At 40.7% G+C, this 23,894-nt stretch overlaps 1 protein-coding gene across 6 annotated transcripts in view; it reads right to left on the bottom strand.

The window, feature by feature from the left end:
- The window catches only part of foxp1b (forkhead box P1b), a 495,107-nt gene that overhangs the window by 27,662 nt on the left and 443,551 nt on the right, over positions 1-23,894 (bottom strand). For all 6 annotated transcript variants that reach the window (XM_078414505.1, XM_078414510.1, XM_078414506.1 and 3 more), the window contains 5 exons: positions 19,790-19,991; positions 16,263-16,339; positions 15,815-15,916; positions 10,391-10,512; positions 6,022-6,091 (listed from right to left, as the gene is read on the bottom strand). In XM_078414505.1, the coding sequence (XP_078270631.1) occupies positions 6,022-6,091; positions 10,391-10,512; positions 15,815-15,916; positions 16,263-16,339; positions 19,790-19,991 (573 nt within the window). The remainder of the gene's footprint in view (positions 1-6,021; positions 6,092-10,390; positions 10,513-15,814; positions 15,917-16,262; positions 16,340-19,789; positions 19,992-23,894) is intronic.

The raw sequence follows: 23,894 nt of genomic DNA, 5'->3' as shown, positions 1-23,894 counted from the left end.
TCTTACCATTTTATTGATATGTTTTTGGCTGAAGTACCACAAAACATGTTAATAATATAGCCTATACGTTAGGTAGGAGATAGGGGGGGTTGTTGAGGTTGGTACTATTGCAACGTTTAAGGAACATTTGGACAGGTGCATGGATATAATAGGTTTAGAGGCATATGGGCCAAATGCAGGCAGGTGGGACTAGTGTCGATGGGACATGTTGGTCAGTGTAGGCTGAAGGGCCTGTTTCCACACTGTATGACTCTATGACTATGTATATCACTAAAATTAAATCCGGTCTTAGAGGTTATGCAGCATGACCACATACCCAAAATAAAACTACAGGATTTTATTTAAATGTTTGTTACATATACCATCAGACCTGCCTACTCTTGTAAGATCCTTTGAGTATTTTCAAATTATTTCCTTACAGGACCCCAAAACTCATAACTCCATTACTCACTTTACAATCTTTAGCCTTTCAAAACCGAAGCCTGGAAGTTCAAATCACACCTTCAAATTCAACTCTGCCCAAGCTGAGGCAATGCAATTCCCCCAAATTCTCTCACATCTCAACTGAACAGGCACAGATATTCTGGCATAAGTTCACCACCTATTAGGTGGCATAGTGGCGCAACCAGTGGAGTTGCCTTCTCACATTGCCAGAGATCTGGGTTCGATCCTAACCTCGGGTGCTGTCTGTGTGGAGTTTGTACGTTCTCCCTGTGAGCATGAGGGTTTCTTCCAGGATCTCGGGGTTCCCCTGGTTTGGAAGTTAATTGCCCTCTGTAAATTGCCCCTAGTGTGTAGGGAGTGGATGAGAAAGTGGATAACATAGAACTAGTGTGAACGGATGGTCGATGGTTGGAGTGGACTGCGTAGGCCAAAGGACTTGTTTCCATGCTGTATCTCCCTAAACCCTAAACTAAAGTAACTCTCTGTAGCTTTTGTGTCGGCTCAGCGTTTCTGCTTGTTGATCTTGTTATCAACTGCTCATTCCAAAGAAGATGATGTTAGTACAAAGTAAAGGAGTAATTATGAGATTCTATTTTCATAAAAGTTATCATTTGCCCTTTGCTTAGCTTTGTCTAACACCACATCTACTCAACTAATTACGTTGGAATGGGCTTTTTTGGCATAAGGCATGGAAATTGGTTTTCATCTACCTTCGTATATACAGGGCGTAAATGACATGTTAATGATTATCCATTGGTTAAGCTTTGTGATGATTCAGATGGTGGGAAGTTCAGCATTCTCTGGTTCTTAATGGCCCTGAGAATCCCAACAGTAGCCAGCCATCCAAACCTGCTGCTGCCATTGTATATATGGACATCAGCCTAGTTTTTAGTTTAATTTAGAGATGCAGCACAAAAACAGGCCCTTCGGCCCACCAAGTCTGCGCAGACCAGTGATCACCGCACACTAACACTATCCTACACACGCCAGGGACAATATACATTTCTACCAAGCCAATTAGCCGACAAACCTGTTAGGCTTTGGAGTGTGGGACGAAACCATAGTTTCCCAGAGAAAACCTACGCAGGTCACGGGGAGAACGTACAAACTCCATACAGACAAAACCCTTAATCAGGATCGAACCCGGATCTCTGGAGCTGTAATGCAGCAACTCTACCTCTGCGCCACCGTGCTGTCATCTTCCAGTCTGACGTTGGTCAGTTCTGCATCATGGCAGGTCCTTTTCGGGTGAATATCATAGTGTGTTTATCAGTAAAGTTTGGTGGGATTGAGGGATAGAACAAGCCCAGCTAAGAGGCAACTGAGAGACCGTTTGATATCTGGCCTAAGTCTGGTTTCACCAGCTGACAAACCAGTTGAATAAGACGCAAATGTTTCTGTTCCCACATATGAAAGCAATTGGAAAGCACATTATTCTAAACTCTAAATTTAAGAAAATAAAAAGCAAAACACAAGAATAATTATCTAAACTCAGTTAAAAGCATTTTAAATTATCAATGATTATTTTTTGTGCTCTGCGCATCCATTTGTCTTCATTTTCTTCAGGCATATACTACTGAACTGACACCATCGTCTGACACAGAACACAAGGGCAGCATGGTGGCATAGCAGTAGACCTACTATCATACAAAGCCAGAGACCCAGGTTCGATCCCGACTAAGGGTGCTTGTCTGTACGGAGTTTGTACGTTCTCCCCGTGACCTGCCTGGATTTTCTACGAGATCTTCGGTTTCCTCCCATACTCCCACACTCCAATGACATACAGGTTTGTAGGTTAATTGGCCTGGTGTAAATGTAAAATTGTCCCAAGTGTGTGTAGGGTAGTGTTAATGTGCAGGGATTAATGTGTCGGTGCGGACTCAGTGGGCCGAAGGGCCTGTTTCCGCGCTGTATCTCTAAACTAAATTAAACCCCAAAAAGAAAAGGTTGATGAAGAATGGCAGTAAGTCTGGGACCTCTAGGTTCATGCACTTCTAGATAAAGGTCCTGAATGCTAGCATTTCGGATGAGAAATGCCGGCAGAAGCGGCTGGCAATTTCCCTCAAGACTGGGACAGTGTGATGAAAGCCACAAAATCTTTTGCAATTTTTAGTGCCCTCTGCAAAATAAAACAAGCTTTAATCCTGTTTAATGTACCCCCTGAGATTGCAAGCTGACAGCAAATAGTTTTTACTGTTGTCCTTCAAGGTGCCTATAAACATGGTCCCTTTTTGTTTTAAACGCTTGCGGTCAAAAATGTTTAATCGAATTAAAGATATATTGGCTGGGAATACTGTGGAATAAAGCATATACTTTATATATGCCGTGGGACTGGGTTGCAGCATTTAAATGACCATCTAAAAACATTGGTGAGGTTAAGGAACGCATTGGGCATAATGTGACTTTTGATCCTGTGCTTAGACAGGGGTGACATCAATCCATAAACAATGACCAAATGACACCTCCCCTGTGAAATGGATTCCCAATATGCACATCAGTATATCAGTGTGGTCACACACAGGAACGCATAACTGTGTGACAGGATAAAACCAATAACTCTGATACTTTAAGGCTTCATAGAGTATTTGTTGTGGATGGAGTGAGTTCATTAAATTGACTGGGGATATAGAATGGCGTGGGTAGTTTAGCAGCGAGCTTGGATGAAAGATTTTTCTTGCTGACTGCAATGGCCTCACTGAGCCTTCAGCATGACCAAGTGCAAGGGGAACTAACACAATGCCTTCCTCTCACAGGAGGCTGAAAGGGGCAGTGAATGACTAAGCCCATGGATCTAGCTCAAAGACTTCTGGGACAGACACAAAGTGCTGGAGTAACTCAGTGGGACAGGCAGCATCTCTGGATGGAAGGAATGAGTGCGGTTTCAGGTCGAGACACTTCTTCACACTGCAAGTCGGGGTAGAGGGAGACAGAGATATGGAAAGTTAAGGTATCAAAGGGGACGAAGCTCAAGGAAAATGTAGCATGGATGATTGTCAGCTGAGGGGAAGGGGAAAACGAGGCATACAATCAGTAAAAATTAATCAGCAGGTCAGAGAACGAGGATGGGGAGGGACGGAGAGAGAGGGAAAGCAAGAGATACTTGAAGTTAGAGAAGTCAACATTCATAGCATTGGGTTGTAAGCTGCCCAAGCAAAATATGAGGTGCTGTTCCTCCAATTTGCATTGGGCCTCACTCTGACAGTGCAGGAGGCCCAGGACAGAAAAGTCTGAAAAGGCAGAAAATTACAGGTTCCAACTTCTGGGAGAGCACAGAAGGTCAACACAGTGGAAGATTTAGTGTCACAAGTAATGCAGACTGCCTAGGAATGTCCAAATCTGCTTTGGCAACCAACTGATTGTTTCATGGTCACTATTACAAGGTGCTAATTATTATTTTCAACATATATTTAATGACTTGAATTGAAACTCACTAATTGTTATAGAGAGAGATGAACTCGGGTTTCAGGATCACAAATCTGGGTGTCTGAATTCTGGAAACTTAATGACTGTTCTACACTAAGCAATCAACAAAGTGCTGGAGGAACTCAGTGGGTCGGGCAACATCTGTGGAGGGAAATGGACAGACGATATTTTGGATCAGAATCTGACTACAGACTGAGTCTGAAGAAGGGTCCCAACCTGAAACGCCATGTGTCAGTCTGAAGAGTGATTGCTATAAATGCGATGGCATTTATTCATACCATGGCAAGCCATATGTCGGGTGAATGCAGAAACACAGATGGTTTCGGTGGATTTGGCAGGTGGCCCCTGCATCTGCACAACTATCAGTGGGAAAGACAAGTGGATCGGCAAGTTATGGCAGCTTCGAGCATCAAAGACATTTGTGCATCAGCACTCCACAGCAAGAGACCTCCTGCAGGCCAGATCCACCAGAGGACTGGTTCCCCTCACCAACTTACTCATGCCCATGAAACATCTGGCTACGATGCACAGTCTTAACATTGCCTTCAGTCAGACAAGGTATGGTTTCATTTAAAGGTCCACAACTTGTTAAATCTCAAGAAATACAACAAACAAACAAAAGATCTTTGTGAAATTGGGACGAACTTTGAGAAGGGAGATGAGGAGGAATTTCTTTAGTCAGAGGGTCTGGAATTCATTGCCACAGAAGGTCGTGGAGGCCAAGTCAATATATATTTTTAAGGTGGAGATTGGCAGATTCTTGATTAATACGGGTGTCAGGGGTTATGGGGAGAAGGCAGGAGAATGGGGCTAGGAGGGAGAGATAGATCAGCCACGATTGAATGGCAGAGTAGACTTGATGGGCCGAATGGCCTAATTACACGTATAACTTATGGACTTATAAGCTCATGTTTGTTATCACAAAAGCCCGAGTTGTTCAGGTATTAGGAGTTTCATAAATATGGTAAAGTGTTTATGTAACGAGATCGCTGCCAGGGCTTGACTTGCCATCCATCACGCAGAGCAAGGAGTTCAGCAGCATGGACCCTGCGCTATGAGTGATCACAACATATTGGTGATGAATAAGATCCAGTCATTATTCCAACTGAAAGTGCAGGCACAAGGAACGGCAGAAACTGGTTTACAAAAAAAACGACACAAAATGCTGGTATAACTCAGCGAGTCAGGCTGCATCTCTGGAGAACACGGATAGACTATAGAGATACAGTGGAAACAGGCCCTTCAGCCCATCGAGTCCACGCTGACCATGTGATCACCAGTACTATCCTACACGCTAAGGACAATTTTTACATAAGCCAATTAACCTACAAACCTGTATGTCTTTGGAGTGTGTGAGGAAACTGGAGCGCCAGGAGGAAACACACATGGTTATAGGGGAAACGTACAGACACCGTACAGACAGCACCGGTAGTCAAGTTCGAACACAGATTTCCTGCGCTGTAAGGCAGTAATTCTACCGCAGCACCACTGTGCTGCCATTTCAGGTGGGGAACTCTTCTTCTTCAGACATAGTCTCTTCCACTTTATTCCCCCCTCCACCCCACTACAATCAGTCTGAAGAAGGGTCCCATCCCAAAACGTTGAATATCCACGTTCTCCAGAGATGCTGAGATACTCCAGCACTTTGTATCACCTTCCGAAAGTGTTTGAATTTTAAACCTATATACAAAGGAAAATCCCCATTGAATTGAACTATGAATTCAGAAAACAGGAAATATGATAATGAACACTGCACACTGTCTTCATGTTTCTTTCACAGTCAGTAACAATAGGGGGCATGGAAGACACCATCCCATCCTTCAGTCATTAATAGTTGCACTGGAGTAATTACACTTACGGTTCCGTTGCCTCGGGCAAATTTTTGAAATAAGATAGTTGAAATTATGATACCACTGATAAATATTAATAAGTGAACTTTTAATTTTTTTTGCCACAGTATTCCAAGTGCGAAACAACCAGCTAAAGCTCCAGAGACTTACAATGCATTTGCCCTGGGGCTTTAATGCTTTATGCACTTAAAAAGTTTAAAAGAAATTAAATTTTAATATCTAATTAGTGAGCGAGCCATTGTGCAGTGAGCAAAGGACCTGGCTACTGTGGACTTTGTAGACTGAACCCATTTGTTGATCTTACCTGTAAAGCAGCATTAAGTGGTGATCCGTATGCAAGGCTGGTCTGTATATTTTTTATAATTGAGGGATTGCTGTGTAAGAAAGAAGAAAATATTCACAATTCACCTTGAGTAAACAATTGGCATACCGCAAATGTTAGTGCATTTGGCTCCATTTCACGAACAGCAAAAAAATCACTTTGAATTTTTTCTCAATCTGCAGAATACCTGTAGCTGATGCTGATAATTTTTCTTTAAACGGATTAATTTGAACAATGTTACAATTATTTCTGGGGTTCTGTAATTGCATGCTTTTGATAGAGGTACTAATTTTTTTTTTTACAACTACAATGTGTATTAATTTATATTACGGTTAATATTCAGCAAATTGATTTATCTCTCTATTTCTGTGATATAGAAGCCTAAAAAAAAATCCTACTTAATCACTACATAATTTGATTCAAAATATCAAAACAAAGCAGCAATTTACTCAAATTCGTATAATTCAAAGTAAAAGATGCTGAATTATGGAATTTTATTAGCAGGTCTTACTGATAATTTTCAAAACATTGTACAGATCTTGCAACTGTACAAAAAGTTTGGAGAAGATGGGTTATAAATTATTATGGCTTAAGCTTAAAGATGCTGGATACCTTTTTCATTATGTTTAAAGGATGCAAGATGGAGCCCCCTTATTATCTCAGCCTCTTTGGCAAGCAAATTAATAAGATTAAGGAGGGTATTAAATTAACCAGACATAAAAGTGAAACGAGAACAGTTATATTGAAAATGAGAAAGGATACACTGAAAACGAGAAAGAATACTGCAAAAAGCAGTTATTAAACAGGTGAGCCATCGCAAGGGACGAAGACTGGCAGGAAATAAATTCAATTTAAATGATATTTTGATATATGCAAGAAAAGGGATAATAAAGATTAGCATGACAGGTTGTGGGGGGCAGTAGCTGAGAATTTATATTTAAGCTATGTATCATCATTGTTTAAAAGTAGAACTATGTGCCTATAGCTTGAAGATAAAGGCAAGGTGTGTAAGAGTGTGCCCAATGACATTGGTCATGATCTGTCCCTGGTTTTGGTCATTTCAGGGATATTATCCCACGTGATATACTACATGTCATTATGAAATTCACTCCATTGCGACACAGTGGCGCAGCGGTACAGTCAAGGTCACAAGGAATAGGAGTAGAATTAGGCCATTTGGCCCATCAAGTTGCCTCCGCCATTCAATCATGGCTGATATATCTTTCCCTCTCAACCCCATTCTCCTGCCTTCGCCCCATAAACACTGACACCCGTACTAATCAAGAATCTGTCAATCTCCACCTTATAAATATCCATTGACATGGCCTCCACAGCCATCTGTGCCGAGGAAACAATGGGACTGGAGTTAGGCTTGTTATATTTGGCTAAAGAATACTGAGGCTGAGTAGCATTTTGCTGGAGGTGATGAGATTTTCATGGAATTGCTATTGTGGAGTTTGATAGCTTTGTAGAGTCAAAATAAGAGGAGGGTATCTTGGAGTTTAGCAGAATGGGGAGGCGGCTGTGTATGTTGGAAATCTGGAATGAGTGAATGATGTAGTCTCCTAGTAGCAAAGATCTTCATAGACAGGAAGGTCTGAAGAAGGGTCTCAACCCAAAACATCATCCATTCCTTCTATCCAGAGATGCTGCCTGTCCCGTTGAGTTACTCCAGCTTTTTGTGTTTATCTTCTTCATGTACAGGTACATGGATAGGCCAGGTTTAGAGGGTTGTGGGCCAAACACAGGCAGGTGGGACTAGTTGGGCCAAAGGGCCTGTTTCCACACTGCATGCCTCGATGTACTCCATTTACCTGGACTCGAAAGGAGATTTTCTGTTTGCACCTTTACTCATACCTAACATAGGCTGCGATAAACATATCGGTGACTTGATGGGCCGAATGGCCTTCTCCTGCACCTATTGTCTATTAAATTTAGAACCACGGAATGCAGATGTTGAAATCTTGAGGGGAATCAAACAAACTGCTGGAAGAGCACAGTGGGTCAGGCAGCATTTGAGGAGGGAAATAAACAGACGACATTTTGTGTAGGGAGCTATCTCCAGACTGAATTAGGCTCCACGTCTCACCAAAAGGCTCAGTAACAGAAGCATGGTGTGATGTGGTACCAGTGAGGAATATGATGAAAAAGGAAGGATAAGAAAGGGCCATTCAAAGTCTGAAATAACTGGATTAACATTCCTTTTGTTGGGGAACTAAAAACATCTTTGTTGTTGGAATATCGTGAGGCAGAGTATTTTTTCACTGTTGGAATGGAGCCATTGTATATCAACGATTTTAAAGTAAGATTAAAGAAGAGGTTCAGCTTATCATCTCATTGGTTATCATCTTATATCTCAAATAATCTTGTAAAAATATATCCCCTGCCCCAACTTATTAATGCTACATCCTTGCTTAACGCCTGTTAGATTCCTTGATAAATTATTCAGGAGCATGACAGATTTCCTGCCTAATAAAACAATGGTGTTTAGTTCTGAGAGAGCCAATAAAATTATTTTCTCTCCCACAAACCTCTCCCCAAAAGAGTGGCATCTTCGCTTCTTCATCTCATAAACAGACTCTAATCTTGTGAATCTGGAGCATTCTACTGAACGCTGAATTTGGTATATATGGTTCCGATTTATCTAGTCTAACGCAGCATTAATCCAATGGTTTCTATTTTTCCAGCTGATCTCTCATGACCATCTCCACCGAAAGTAAACAATAAGTGTATTTATTTCATTATTGGCTGCAAAAATCATACAGCCAGTTTCCCAGTGATGGTTTATGAACTTGGTTGCAAGTGCTATGGCAATGACAGGTTTGACGTTGCAACTGAGCGAATGAATGTGTGCAGAATACGCACACAAACATTGCAGGAATAGAGCTAAGATGAGAAATTGGGAGTCAGGTAACAGATAAAGAAAATTGTCCATTTTGCATCCATGGCAATGGAGATAATTTCTTGATAAATTAAGTTGATGTGTCCTTCGGTTATACTGTGTTTTTGCATTGGGCTTATAACCGTGATTTTTTTAAGATGTGATATGGCCAATTATTAGATTGTTCAGATTATTTTCTTCAAAATGGTGTTAAGGTTGGAATTGGGCATGGATAAGTTATTGAAGCTGTTTTGTTTCAAGCTCAAACTGTATTAGCATTGAAAACGTGCGCGAGGACATATTTTGGACATATTGGAACTACATTCATTTTTGTGAGTGTGATTTTACATTTTTGACTTGCCTCATCTGATGGTTTTACAAGTAATTATTCAGAATGACTTTTCTATCTGGCTGTTAAAAATTAATGGTCGACAACTTTCTATGTCAATGTTCAGATATAAAAATAGCTCAGTTCTAAATTCTTTAAGGCTGATCAAATGTAATTATAACAAGGGGAAATATTTTCAACAATATTGTTTGAAACAAAAAAATCATGATGTCACCTGAACCTTTTCTCTGTAATCAATTATTTACGAGATTATGTAAAATCCGAGTTCTGGTATTTTTGGTAAAAAATACTTTTTTAGAATAAAGCACAATTTGATCGATAAAAGGAATCACATTTTTAATTCAACAAATGTTATAAGACACAGTCCTTCTTACTTAACTAATGCTCAGGGCATTCCGACAGATGGTAACCATGCAATGCAAAGCAGAAGCAAAAAAAAATAGCAAGCAAAAGCTCTTACTGTGCGAATTGTTCATCAAAGCTTTCATCAGGGTAGTATTTTCGAGGACGGCCTCGTTGAATATGGCGACCACGTTTAAATTCTTCATCATCAACAGTCCAAAAGGACCCAAACTCATCCTCTACTCTGATAAAGCACTTATGCAGTGACAAATTGGTGCGTATGGCACCCTGGGATTATAGCAGCAGTCAAGCAGATGCAATGGGAAGACAAATAAGGGCAATGGGATTTGGGAAGAGAACAAAAAAGAACACACACACACACACACAATCACACACACACACACACACACACACACACACACACACACACACAAAGGGGTGGGTGAGGAAAAGGAGAAAAAAAAAATGAAATAAGCAAATGATTTGTGGGGTTAATATGTGCAGCCTGCAAGCAGAAGCACATGATGCAGAACACTAGGCAAGCAGATGGGAAGGACACGGGGATGGGCACCATGGCAAACACAGACTGGAAAACAAGGGGGAATGGACTCTGTGGCAACGCACTTGCTTTTCCACACCCCACATTTTCCTAGGCAGCACGAATATAACCAAGCAATGCCCTTCCCTCCATCACCTGCAAGCAGCCATGAGCTGTACATTAAACTACAGGGGAGCTAGCTATGCTAGGAGGTTTAAGCAATTAAATATGGTGGACATACCCACTGATCTTTTGTGGCCTTCGCTTTTGGAACTCTATTTCGTCCACTGTCCACACTGCCCCTTTAACATTTTCTACTCGAACAAAACACTTGTGAAGACTAAGATTATGGCGCACTGCATTCTATAGTAAGTACAAAGAAGAAAACATTCAATATCGTAGCTAAAAGAAAGGAAGTGTATATTACAAGTGTCACCTCGGCCACAATGAAGATTCATAAAATTCAAGCTTGCTGTCGATATTTGCAATGACAAGCTACTCGATTTCATCCGTGATTCTTTGGTCAGTGTAGAAAAACAGTTTGTGGAACAGAACATAGATGTGGCTTTTTAAAATTGTTTTACAACTATTTGATAATGTTTAGTTACGTTGTTAACACCACTGTGGCATCGTTCTCAATGCCGTAGCACACAGCGGTCAGTTCCTACAGGAATTCACGTTAAATTCACAAGAAATGACAACGCACAAGACAGTAATGTTTTCCACGTTGTCTTCGACGACTGTCGTTTGAAATAAGCATACAGAGGGAATCAAAATATAAAGTTCAGACACATAATTAAATTATTTACAACATTACAGGTCACAGTAGGCATCATTGTACTTATATGGGACAATAAAAATGATAGATGAACTGAAAACATTTGTACGGGGTAATAAGATGTGAATAGATCTCAATTAGCAGATTCAGGCAGATTTTGAAACACTGTTCCAATAACGTATCTTCAATTCAATTCTAAACAAGTCCTTTTTTATTTATTCTATTACCCTTCACCAAATGTGATCTGTTTAATTGTTGGTAGCCATTTAGAGATGAATGCAAGATCCCTGGTTGCTCTGGCTGTGGAAAGCAAATCTGGTCAAACTTCACTCGTAGGACACCTTTAAACTATTTACCTTGACATAATTTGAGTGAGAATATAATTGACTCCATCTGTGCCAAATGTGAATTGCTTATTTGTAGCCTAGTTTAGTTTTGAGATGCAGTGCGGAAACAGGCCCATCGGCGCACCGAGTCCGCACCGACCAGCGATCCTCGCACATTAACGCTATCCTACTCACACTAGGGACAATTTACACTTAGACCAAGCCAATTAACCTACAAACCTGCACGTCTTTGGAGTGTGGGGGGAAACCGAAGATTCCTGAGAAAACTCACGTGGTCATGGGGAGAATGTACAAACTCTGTACAGACAGCACCCGTAGTTGGGATCGAACCCGGGTCTCTGGTGCTGCAAGCGCTGTCAGGCAACAACTCTACCGCTTTTCCATAAAGGAAAAGGAAAATTACTGACATATATTCATGACTCTGATACCAATCCAATTAGTGTGCAGAATATTGGGGGTAAACGATTAAAAAATATTGGGCAAAATGGAAATAATTTGCAATTTTCTTTTTGATGATATGATTGGCACACAGCACGCACTTGGCAAACATTTAAATTCCAATTAAAGGCATAAAAGAGGTTCATGTTTAAAAATCTATTGTTTGAGAACAATCACGGCATCATCCACTTTGAAAAGGCTCAAGAAGTGAAGACCCTTATGAGCCAAAACCTTTTAGTTATGAAATAGTATGAATAAAGTAAACAGACATTGCTTCTGACTTGTCACAACCATTTGAGGCTTCTGTCCTACTGCAGTATGATTAAAGAAAAGTCAAAGGAAGGATCACAAGTTATTGCAAAAGGCATATATACATTTGCTTTTCATATGCTATTTATATGCACGCTGGCTATTCATAAATTGATGGAGGACACTTTCATACATACCAATTCAGTGTTTCTACAATGCTGCATGCTGCCATGCAGGACCGAGTCACAGTAGGGAAGCTGAATGTTCATCACTAAAATGTGCCCCTTGGAAGGACTGTCAGCAGTTGATGGAGCATTCTGTTAAAGAGTTGAATGAATCTGACACGTTGAAAATGGACTAAATCTGCCCTATCGCTTAAATAACACTTGAGAATCCTTGGTTGAGAAAAGTCTGATTTTGACACCAGCAAAAAATGCATGTCAAAATTGGGAGCAGAGGAATAAGAAACACGCAACAAATTGATAATGCTGCATGCATTAAAAAGGAAAATATAGAGGGAACTGCTCAATACCAATTTTAATTATTGAGGTCAGAGATGATCAGTTTATCCATTAAAGTGGTAAATGTGACTGAGAGACCTGAATCTTACTAGCATTCTTATTCATCCTCTCCCTGGAGACAAGTTGTAGTCATTGCACTACGAATGTGAACATTTGTGAAGATCAACATTTGTGTGAACCACCAGAGAGGTTGAGTACAAAGAGTGACAGTCATGGCAATATCTGAAGAATGGATCTTCCATGAGTGTAGGTGTGTGTGTGTGTGTGTGTGTGTGTGTGTGTGTGTGTGTGTGTGTGTGGGGAGGGATTGTTGGTTAAGATGCATCTTTTACCTAAAAGGACGAGAAGCAGAGCTTCTACTTCTCAGAGAGGCCTTTGGCAAATACGCAGAATTTTTTTGTTAGCTTTTATAAATTTCTATCTTTAAGTTCCATCCTGTGTACAAATAACTTCTTGGGCACAACTCAGAAGGAACCATGGAGCAATGACATTGTAGAATGAAAGCATCGTAGTCAAGTTAGGTAGTGTTTCCGAACCCATTTTCTTTGCAAAGTAGAAGGCAAACAAAAATTTCTTAGCCCTTGTAGAACAAAATAGGAATTTATAATAACTTATAAGACAAAATCATTTTGTCCTCCTCATTTATTTTGACAAAACCCATTTGATTCTACCAATTCAAATCAATTTTGATGCTGTGCCCTTAATCTTTCTTGTAAAATTATTTAATGACTAGGAATTCATTATACAATGTTACCTAAATGTTAAAAATTTCTTATCTATACAAAACAATCAATCACCTTCTGGATTTTTCTGTAAATAAAATATATTTTGGGGAAAAACAATTATAAATAATTGTCAGTAGAATGGAATGGGGCTATTTTAAAATAACTTGCAATTTTGTTAAGGATACACTGTCAACCCTAACTAGATTCAGGTGTTTATATGACCGACTTAGATTAGGGATAAAAGTACATTGTAAACTCAGCGATACGAAGGTGAAAAGCCCATTAAGAACGAGACGTTACAATAGAATGGAGCAAAGCAGAGACATCAGTGTACACTAGGCAACTTCTCTTTTAGATAGAGAGAAAAAGTCCATTACAGAAAGAGAGAGGGACTTGTCAGAAACAAGAAGATACAAATTTGCTAGAGGCAAGCATTGAAAAGGGTGAATATCAAAACGAGACGAGAGAGGGCAAAAGAAACAAAGTTTGAAGAACAGATGGAAAGAAAAAATTATAAAGTATCAATATATACACACACACTCACACATATATATATACACACTCACATATAGATTCAAGAAGATTCAAGAGACAATTTATTGTCACATGTACCAGAAGGCACAGTGAAATTTGAGTTACACACACATATATATATACACACAAACACAGACACATACATACTATATATATACATACAGTACATACATATATCTACACACACATGCATACATGTAACCTTGCCATGCACACTGCCAATCATTAGCAGCTTTATTATAAAAAGTCATTCTGATGCATTTTCAGTAACTTGGAATAATCACTGATTTGTGATTTGCAAAACCTTATCAAACTTCACACAAAATGCAGCAGCCTTTATGGATCTGCTTGAGCTCTAAAGGCCTGTCCGTCTCCTAACACCCAAAGGCACACAGCCAATACACAGCACACAGCCAATACCAAAAGCAGAAGCCAGCCTGCCTTCAGTGGCCACAGCCTCAAGCTGTAGATATCTAGTCATTCATTGTCAACTGAGGGCTGGTGTTCCAGGCCATACTTGTAGAGCCAGTGGAACCATCAGCAATGCCATAAGAAAGGCATGGCAGTTCATCTGTGGATCTTTCAATCAGCAACACAGACATAACTGGGGCCTTTTATTCCAGTTCACTGCATTTGGTGTGGCACTTGAGGATGGCACAGTGACCCGGGTTCGATCCTGACTCTGGGTGCTGTCTGTATGGAGTTTGTACGTTCTGCTTGTGACCACATGGGTTATCTCCGGGTACTCCGGTTTCTTCCCATACTCCAAAGGCATACAGATTTTTTTGGTTGTAAATTGTTCCTAGTGTGTACAATAGTGCTGGTGCATGGGGTGATTGCTGGTCAGCGCAGGCTCGGTGGGTCGAAGGGCCTGTTTCTGCTCTATATCTCTAAAGTCTAAACAATGGTTAAGAGCCATAATAATACATCAGCAGGTCAGGCAGCATCTCGGGAGAGAAGGAATGGGCGACGTTTCGGGTCGAGACCCTTCTTCAGACTGAGCTTCTGTCATGTGTAGGTTAATTGAGGATTAGAATCTAAACTAAAATTGTGGAATTACACCGAGTTAAAGCATTCAAACAGTTAGCAAGTTTGCTCAATGTAATTATGATAGATTTCTTAAATGGACTTTTTTTCTGTTTTGAGTTTGCAATGATATTATGGAAATATTTCACTTACAGTCCCCTCTCTGTTAAACTTGGCCACCAACAGAGTATTGTCCTCAGAGAGGGGGGGGTAAATGAAAGCTTCATCCACATAAACAAACTATGTCCTGCATTGACGTAACATCTTATTTCTTTATTCTACACGTTCTAGATGATCATGTATGACTTGTGGCATGCAGAAACTGGAGCATGAACTATGGTTTGTGGAGAGGACACAAAACAAGGGCAGAGATAGTAGCTTCTGTTTGCATTGCAAGGCAAACAGCCATTTTTTCATCTCATTAGTGGATCGTGACTAAACATTTGCAGCACAGTCCTCAAAATGTTGTTCTGTACCAGCAGTGTTAAGCTTCGTTCAGAGATACAGAGCGGAAACAGTTCCTTTGGCGCACCGTGTTCGTGCGATCCCCACACACGAGCACTATTCTACACATCAGGGACAATTTACTTCTTTTTTTCATGGAAGCCAATTGACCTACATACCTGCACGTCTTTGGAGAGTGGGAGGAAACTGGAGCACCCGGGGAAAACCCACACGGTCACAGGGAAAATGTACAAGCTCCGTACAGATAGCAGCCGTAGTCAGAATCGAACCTGGGTCTCTGGCTCTAAGGCAGCAACTCTATCGCTGCACCACCATGCCACCCAACATACAGTGTTGAATGTTTATATATAAAATACAATAAAGGCAGGGGGAAAAAAAACATCCATTGTGATTTATTTCATGATGTTATTTAGATCAAAAGAGTTTGAATTATGTGTTCTAGCATAAATTCTTTGATGGCCGAGAATTTCTGGAAGACCCCAAAGTCAGATGCAATGTCATGTTTACTTTAAGCCACACAATCACAGCAAACCTCAGATTTTACGATTAAGACATGGTTCATTTTTAATTATAATTATTTACCTTCCATGTTGCCGCATTGCGTCTGAAGTAGGCAAACATTCGTGTAAACCAGTTATATATCTCATTTAGTGTTAGTTGCTTTTCGGGAGATTCAAGAATTGCCTAGATAAAACACAATTTGTGTTATGACAACTGCTAATGTTCCTTTCAAGAATATTTTGTTAACTTAAATATATAGAAGGAATGAATTCACCAACCTCACTTTATTTCAACATAAAGTGTGTTTTAACATTTTTTAAAAAGCAGATTCTGACATTTAAAAAGCAAATTCTAACATTTTCTTATATTTTTGCAAGGCGCACAATAGTTGAAAGTGCGTTGACCTTTTGAGCAATGCTATACTTCACTAGATTGTTTTTCAAGTTACAGATAAACTTTTTTTTAAATTGGTTCTGATTGAAGGAACATTTGAATGTGAAAGATGTTTTCCAAGACTAATTGTACTCACCTGCCTTATTAATGATGCATATGTAAAAGGAGGTCTCACTTCGGCATTCTTGTAGAATTCCTGATTCTGAGCAATGTCTGTAAATAGGCATTGAGATGTATTAAGAAAATAACTGCAGATGCTGGTACAAATCGAAGGTATTTATTCACAAAATGCTGGAGTAACTCAGCAGGTCAGGCAGCATCTCAGGAGAGAAGGAATGGGTGACATTTCGGGTTTGAAGAAGGGTCTCGACCCGAAACGTCACCCATTCCTTCTCTCCTGAGATGCTGCCTGACCTGCTGAGTTACTCCAGCATTTTAAGATGTATTAATGTACACAGGTATATTGATTTTCAGTTGTACTTAAATGATAATTACATTTCAGGCAATTATTATGAAAAAGAAATATTTTATCAGGTTTTCCGAGTTCTTATTTGTTGGACCAGAATTAGGCCATTCGGCCCATCTACCTTTCCCTCTCAACCCCATTCTCCTACCTTCTCCCCATAACCCTTGATACCCTTACTAATCAAGAATCTATCAATCTTAAAAATACGCATTGACTTGGCTTCCAGTCTTCTGTGGCAATGAATTCCACATGTAAATTGTTTAATGCTACACAGTTGTGCAACTGGTAGAGGTGCTGTCTCAAAGCACCAGAGATCCCCGTTCAAGCTTGATCTCGGGTGCTGTCTGTGTGGGGTTTGCACGTTCTACTTGTAACCATGTGGGTTTTCTCCAGGTGCTCCGGTTTCACTCCCACATCCCAAAGAGATGCGGCTTTGTAGACTATTTGGCCTCTGTAAAATTGCCCATGATGTGGATGTTCTGGCACGATCCACTAATCAGATGAACGAATGGCCGCCTGGCTTGTAATATAAATAGAAACTACGGCCTCTGTCCTTGTTTCTTCACGTCGTGTCCACAAACTAGAGTGGGTGCGAAGGTTACTTGTAGGACTTGTCGATGGATGGTCAGCCTGGACTTGCAGTTTCCTTGCTGTGTCACTAAACTAACAGAAGGTCAATGAGGGAAGAACAATTGACGCTGTATAAATGGATTTGCGAAAGGTGTTTGATAAGGTGCCGCATAATAACCTTGTCATCACGATTCATGGCAATGAATAAAAGGAGATAAGAATCTCCTGGATTGAAAGTTGGCGAAGTGATCCTAAGCACGGTAATGACAGTAGTTGTGAAAGGTTGGCCTTTGGACGGCAGTGATATGTACAGTGGGGATTTTTCAAGTATTAGGACCTCTGCTTTTGCCAGTATATCACCAATGTGGAGGTGAGCATGCTGTGTTGTGTAGATGTGTACATAATCAGATGTGGAGATGACACAAGTTGGATGACTTAATGAAAGACGTCAAGGACTTGAATGTCGTGAGAGCATGCAAAGAGAACACCGGGTACATCCTGGTGCAGGTACGGTCAGCTGACCCCAGCACCTCCGGGCCTCACTTGTCCTTGTACCTCTCTGCACAGAGGCTGCCAGGGGTTATGGAGAGAAGGCACGGTGGCGCAGCGGTAGAGTTGCTGCCTTACAGCGAATGCAGTGCCGGAAACTCAGGTTCGATCCTGACTATGGGCGCCGTCTGTACGGAGTTTGTACGTTCTCCCCATGACCTGCGTGGGTTTTCTCCGAGATCTTCGGTTTCCTCCCACACTCCAAAGACGTACAGGTTTGTAGGTTAAATGACTGGGTAAATAAAAATTGTCCCTAGTGTGTGTAGGATAGTGTTAATGTGCGGGGATCGCTGGGCGGCACGGACTGGGTGGGCCGAAGGGCCTGTTTCCGCGCTGTATCTCTAAATCTAAAGGCAGGAGAATGGGATTGAGAGGGAAAGATAGATCAACCAGAATTGAATGGCAGAGTAGTCGATAGGCCGAAGGACCTATAGACTGACTGGGGTCTTGGAGCTTCTGTGATGTTTTGCTGATATTTGGCAGGCCAGATTAAAGTGCTAAAAAACACACACGGAATCCTATGCTTTTGCATCGAAACAGAGTGTGTGAGGAATGAGTCGTGGTGAACCTTTGTTATAATTAAAATCCTTGTTCGCACACTTTAGGAAAACGTAAAAGCTTCTAGAGAGGGCGCAGAAGAGAATAACTAAAATTATTTCAGAGACGAGGGACTTTGCATTTGAACAGGCTGGAGAAATTCTGCTTGGATCAGGGTTACAAGAGGAACTGGTCGATGCATTAAAATCATAAAGGACATAGACTGGGTAGATGGAGAGAAACTGTTTGCCTTGTAAGGGCAGGGATGAAGGTAATTGGTAAAAAGAACCAAAAATGACACAAAGGAAAATATTTTCAAACAGAGATCAGCCAGGGTGTCGAATGCAGTGCATGGATTAATAGGAGAGGCAGTTCTATTGTGGTATTCAAAAGGGAGTATCCAAATAGATAAGTATCTAAAGGAAAGAAATTGTAGGACTTTGAGGGATGAGGGAATAGACTACTTTTGGATATACAAAGAACTGTAGATGCTGGAATCTTGAGCAAAACACAAGGTGCTGGAGTAAGTCAGAGGACCAGGCAGCATCTGTGGAGGAAACAGAATGGTGGTGCATCGGGTCGGGACCCGTTGCCTATCTCTTTCCTCCACAGATGCTGACTGACACGCTAGGTTACTCCAACAATCTCTGTTTTGCTACTTTTGGATTGCTTTCAGTCATACAGCGTGGAAACAGGCCCTTCGGCCCAGCTTGCTCACGCCGACCAACATAGTGTCCCACCTACACTAATCACACACCTGCTTGTATTTGGCCCAAATCCCTCTAAACCTATCCTATCCATGTACCTGTCTAAATGTTTCTTAAACATTGCGATAGTAGCTGCCTCAACTCCTTCCTCCAGCAGCTTGTTCCATACACCCACAACCCTTTGTGTAAAAAGGTTACCCCTCAGGTTCCTATTAAACCCTTCCCCTCTCACTTTAAACCTATGTCCTCTGGTTCTCGATTCCCCGACTTCATAAGTTAGGCCATTCAGCCCTTCGTCTACCCCGCCATTCAATCATGGCTGATCTATCTTTCCCTCTAAACCACATTCTCCTGCCTTCTCCCTATAACCCCCGATACCCATACTAATCAAGAATCCATCTATCTCAGCCTTGAAAATATCCTCTCGGCAAAACACTCTGTGCTTTTACCCAATCTTTTCCTCTGGTGATATATTTTATATAAAACCAGAAGATAGACACAAAAAGCTGGAGTAACTCAGCGGGACAGGCAGCATCTCTGGAGAGAAAGAATGGGTGATGTTTCGGGTCAAGACCCTTCTTCCTGACCAAGGGTCTCGACCCGAAACGCCACCCATTCCTTCTCTCCAGAGAAACTGCCTGTCCCGCTGAGTTAATCCAGCTTTTTGTGTCTATCTTCGGTTCAAACTGGCGTCTGCAGCTCTTTCCCGCACATTATATAAAACCAGAATGGACTCACTGGGCTGAACGTCCTCCTGCGATTCTGAGAATTAAAACAGACAATTAAATATTTTAACATTTTATTTGATTTCTTAGAAGAACAAAGGTGACTCACCTGAGGAAATTGGCACATTGTACTTGTCTGGGTACCGCCTCCGGATGGGTCCCATGCTGTGCATGTTGGTGGGAGTGATGACAGAGGGTCCCTGTGTGATGGGGGTATGAGGGGCAGTTGGTGTTGTGGGAGTGTGAGGTAAACTATGTGGATTTGCTTCCAATGCAGTCTTTGACAACGTGACATTCGAGACCAGGTTCAGCTACAAAGATGGTTTGAGGGTAAAATGTGGGCGATGGGTCAGGGGGAGTGGGAGGGGGGGGGGGGGGGGGGAGGGGAAGGAGACAAAAAAAAACAGGAGAAAGGAGAAAGGTTTAACAGACTTGACAAATAACAGTGAGATTCACACCCACCACTGCGATGCCACTAATCAGCTACAGAGGAAGCAGACAATCTCAGCTAATTAAAAGATGAAATTGTATTGAAAGGATTCTAATTAGGCGATGCTTATGGAGGTGATCTAATGATTAAACACTGCATCAAACTGACCCCATCATCAGCCTGTAGTGACACAAGATGTCGGAAGAATTTTTAAAAAGCGGAACAGTAATTTTTTTTTGAGGGGGAGGGCAGTGATATTAGCAATAATAGCTATGAGGTAAACTAATTAAATGGAGCTGCGCAGCCAGTGTGGCTGAAAGCAGCTGTTTGGCTTTAGCTTGCAGCTGCAACTGTTCCAAACAAGCTCCGGATCTCAACAGAGGCACTCCAATCAACTGAAAAATTTCTAACTGACCTCTGCTCTTCCCATTAATTTGGCGGAAAAAAACAACCTAATGACACATATACATATTCCCACAAAATTGTTCTAATTGCTAATTTAACAAAGGAGCAGAGCTTCCAAATTAAATACAACTGCAAATCGGTAGGAAAGAAAGCACCGGTGGTAGGCATCGCGGGGGAAAGGTGTTTCATCTGTGACAATCACTTGCGAATTGTGTTAACAAATTAATGGAATGTCAACTCTGTCAATTGCTTTAGAAGTGTCACTTTTCAGTTTTTTTTGATAACGGCATCAATTACCACAGATGAGATTCAGCCGCAGTAGCAAAGGAGGCAGAAGGGTTCGGGTGAAAAGTGTATCACCCATGTTTAACACCTCACCCTTCTGCGATTCCTTGTTCACAAGTTCTCCAATTACCACAGTCCCGCTAATAGTCATTATCTGAAGGTCTTGCGCTTGCTTACTTTAAAACACCGCACAATTACAGAATTCCATCACAGATCACAACCTACACAAACACAAGTGAAGAACTACCAAGGCAAACAGACATGGTTTCGTTTAGTAATTTTCAGGCTATTTAGTTTTCTTTCCAACCTCTTGGCTCACTGAACAGTAAATAGAATCTCAATCATAAGCCTTGTCTCTGCTATCAAATATTAAGAGTAAGGGAGCACGGTGTAATTATATAAACCGGAGAAATGTGATCTACAAAAACAAACAAAAATAATCTTCATAACATGCCTTTAAAAAAATCTAATGCATATTTAACTAGCAAAGGCTGTGATGATTTCACCATCGTTGCATTCCCCAGCAAAGTGTATGTAATACATGCTAATACAATATGATGTTAAGATCATTGAATTGCTCTTAGAATATTTAAAAATGCATTATGTAAAAAGCTGCTGGAAACATGTGAAAGCACCAAAACCTTCCCTCACCCAAAACGAACTTCAGATGTCCAAAATGCTAGAAACTGAATATCTAAAACACGATCCAATCTTTCAACAATAGTTTCTGGATAAATGCCAAAATTTTGACCCAGGTCCGTATAGGCAACCAAAAAAATCTTCTTGCAACTTTGAAAATTCATCCCTGGTTAGGATTGTATACGGGGTTAGAGAATACAAACATGTACAGGTTGTGTAAGATAAAAATACGGAGATAGTCCAAGTATATTTAAGGGCAGGATGGAAATTGGAAGTGAAGTGTATGAAGTCAGTGAGTTCTGCATGGGTGCAAGAGGTAGTACCAATGCAGTCGTCGATGTAGCGGAGGTAGAGTTCGGGGATGGGGCCAGTGTACGTCCGGAACAGGGATTGTTCGACGTACCCGACATAGCTGGGGCCCATGCGAGTGCCCATAGCTACGCCTCTGGTTCAGCTGCAACTTTTCCATCAGCCTTATTTTTAATCATGATTATCTTCTGGAGACTGTTGAACAGGTTTATAAGTGCCTTAAACTGATCAGTCTGAAGAAGGGTCTCGACCCAAAACGTCACCCATTCCTTGTCTCCTGAGATGCTGCCTGACCTGCTGAGTTACTCCAGCATTTTGTGAATAAAAACATGTACAGGTTTGTAGGTTAATTGGCTTTGTAAATGTTTTTTTTTAAATTGTCCCTAGTGGGATAGTGTTAATGTGCGGGGATCGCTGGTCGGCGCTGACCTGGAGGGCCAAAGGGCCTGTTTCTGCGCTGTATCTCTAAACTAAAAAAGGAGATTGTGATCTGTCTTCAAAGTTTAGTTTTGAGATGTACGATGCAACATATTTGTCACCACAATGTGCCATGTCCAGATGAATTTGAAGCATTTTTTGTTGTTGATCAGTCTGACATTAATATGCTTTATATGTTAAAATTTACTTCCTAAATTTAAAAATGCAATAATTTTGTTTTAAAGCTAAAACAGGTCACTCCCAAAATTAACAGAATCCAAGTTAATTTTGGGAGTTTCTTGGGTTCACTTCTGTTTGAAGTTGTGCTGTTTGGGTATTGTCTTGATAGCACTTTCCATCACAAATACACATTTCATCAAGACACAGGTACACCACAATGAATTCATTTCCAAAATATTCAGCAAACTTATCTAGAAATGAATTAGCCTTTAAGTTAAAACACTGCACATTGCTTCCTTCAGCTGCAACTTTTCCATCAGTCTTATTTTTTATCTTGATTATCTTCTGGAGACTGTTGAACAGGTTTATAAGTGCCTTAAACTGATCATAAATCCCACAGAAACATTTTTTTTACCCATCAGGTATATCTTTGAAATGAGAAACAAATAACAGCAGCCCTACATCTAATGGAAACACCTTACAATGTGCAATGTTAATTTTGGTTTGTCTGTAAACTGCCAGATTAAATAAAGCAGTAATTTGCAAACTGAAATCTCTTAACAACAAAAATCGGTATTCTCAGCTTGCTTAAAAGATAGCCCTTAATGATGGTATAATTCTACTAATAAACAGTATGCTTACATTCTGACATCTGTTACCCAGCACTATGATTAATTATCAGAGCCCTCTTCTCCTCGGTAATAAGACAATATTAATATTTATCAATTGCATGGGTTATTCTGTTTGTCATTGGAAAATAATTACTAAGTTACCAAGCATGCAAGCTCACATTCACTGATTGTGAAATGCAGGTTAACTATTAGTACTTTCATTTTTTTCAGCATGCCAGCTGAAATTGGCACATAAATTTCAAATTTCACTAGACAAAAGATTACAAAACAATATTAATGCTCCACTTTTGTTAGAAAGTGGTCTGGACCATGACTCAGAAAGACATTACAGACTTTCGATGCAAAACAGCTTTGAAATCCCCGTATATTTTTAACATGATGTCGAGTTACTTTTGATTTTAAACATAACGCTTAGTTAAAGGGGGGGGACGGGGGGGGGGACACCAAGAATAAATATATTGAAGAATAAATCACTTTCATTCATAAGTGAGATTTTCAAAATGCCTAACAAAATGGCACAAATAAACTGTGCTTTTGACAAGAGAAAAGCTAGGTTGAGTGGCTGTTGTTGCTCTACATTAAAAATCCATTCTTTGAATACAATCTAAGCCATGCAACATTATACTGTGCGTGCATTTGCTTTATTTCCAGTGGTGTATGACTTGCTCTCCATTACTTCTGCTGAAACTACTTTTTCAACACTCATGTCAGATGCCATTGAAAAGCTGTCACTCAACAAACTGCACTATTCCTCAGCAGAGTTCACAGTTCTTAACCTTGAAACTGTCTGTTACTCAAATTAGCTTGGCTTGGTTGGATGAGCTAACAATATCTCCCAGCCAAACCAGTAGAAAAAGCACCACAATGTAACAGAAGTAGTTTCTTTTTTCATGGAAAGGGGTTGGGGAAATTAATGG

The sequence above is a fragment of the Rhinoraja longicauda genome, chromosome 17 (assembly GCF_053455715.1).
Source record: "Rhinoraja longicauda isolate Sanriku21f chromosome 17, sRhiLon1.1, whole genome shotgun sequence".
In the NCBI taxonomy this organism is placed as follows: domain Eukaryota; kingdom Metazoa; phylum Chordata; class Chondrichthyes; order Rajiformes; family Arhynchobatidae; genus Rhinoraja; species Rhinoraja longicauda.
Note: the sequence above shows the minus strand (reverse complement) of the source record. Positions and strands in the feature narration are given on the sequence as shown.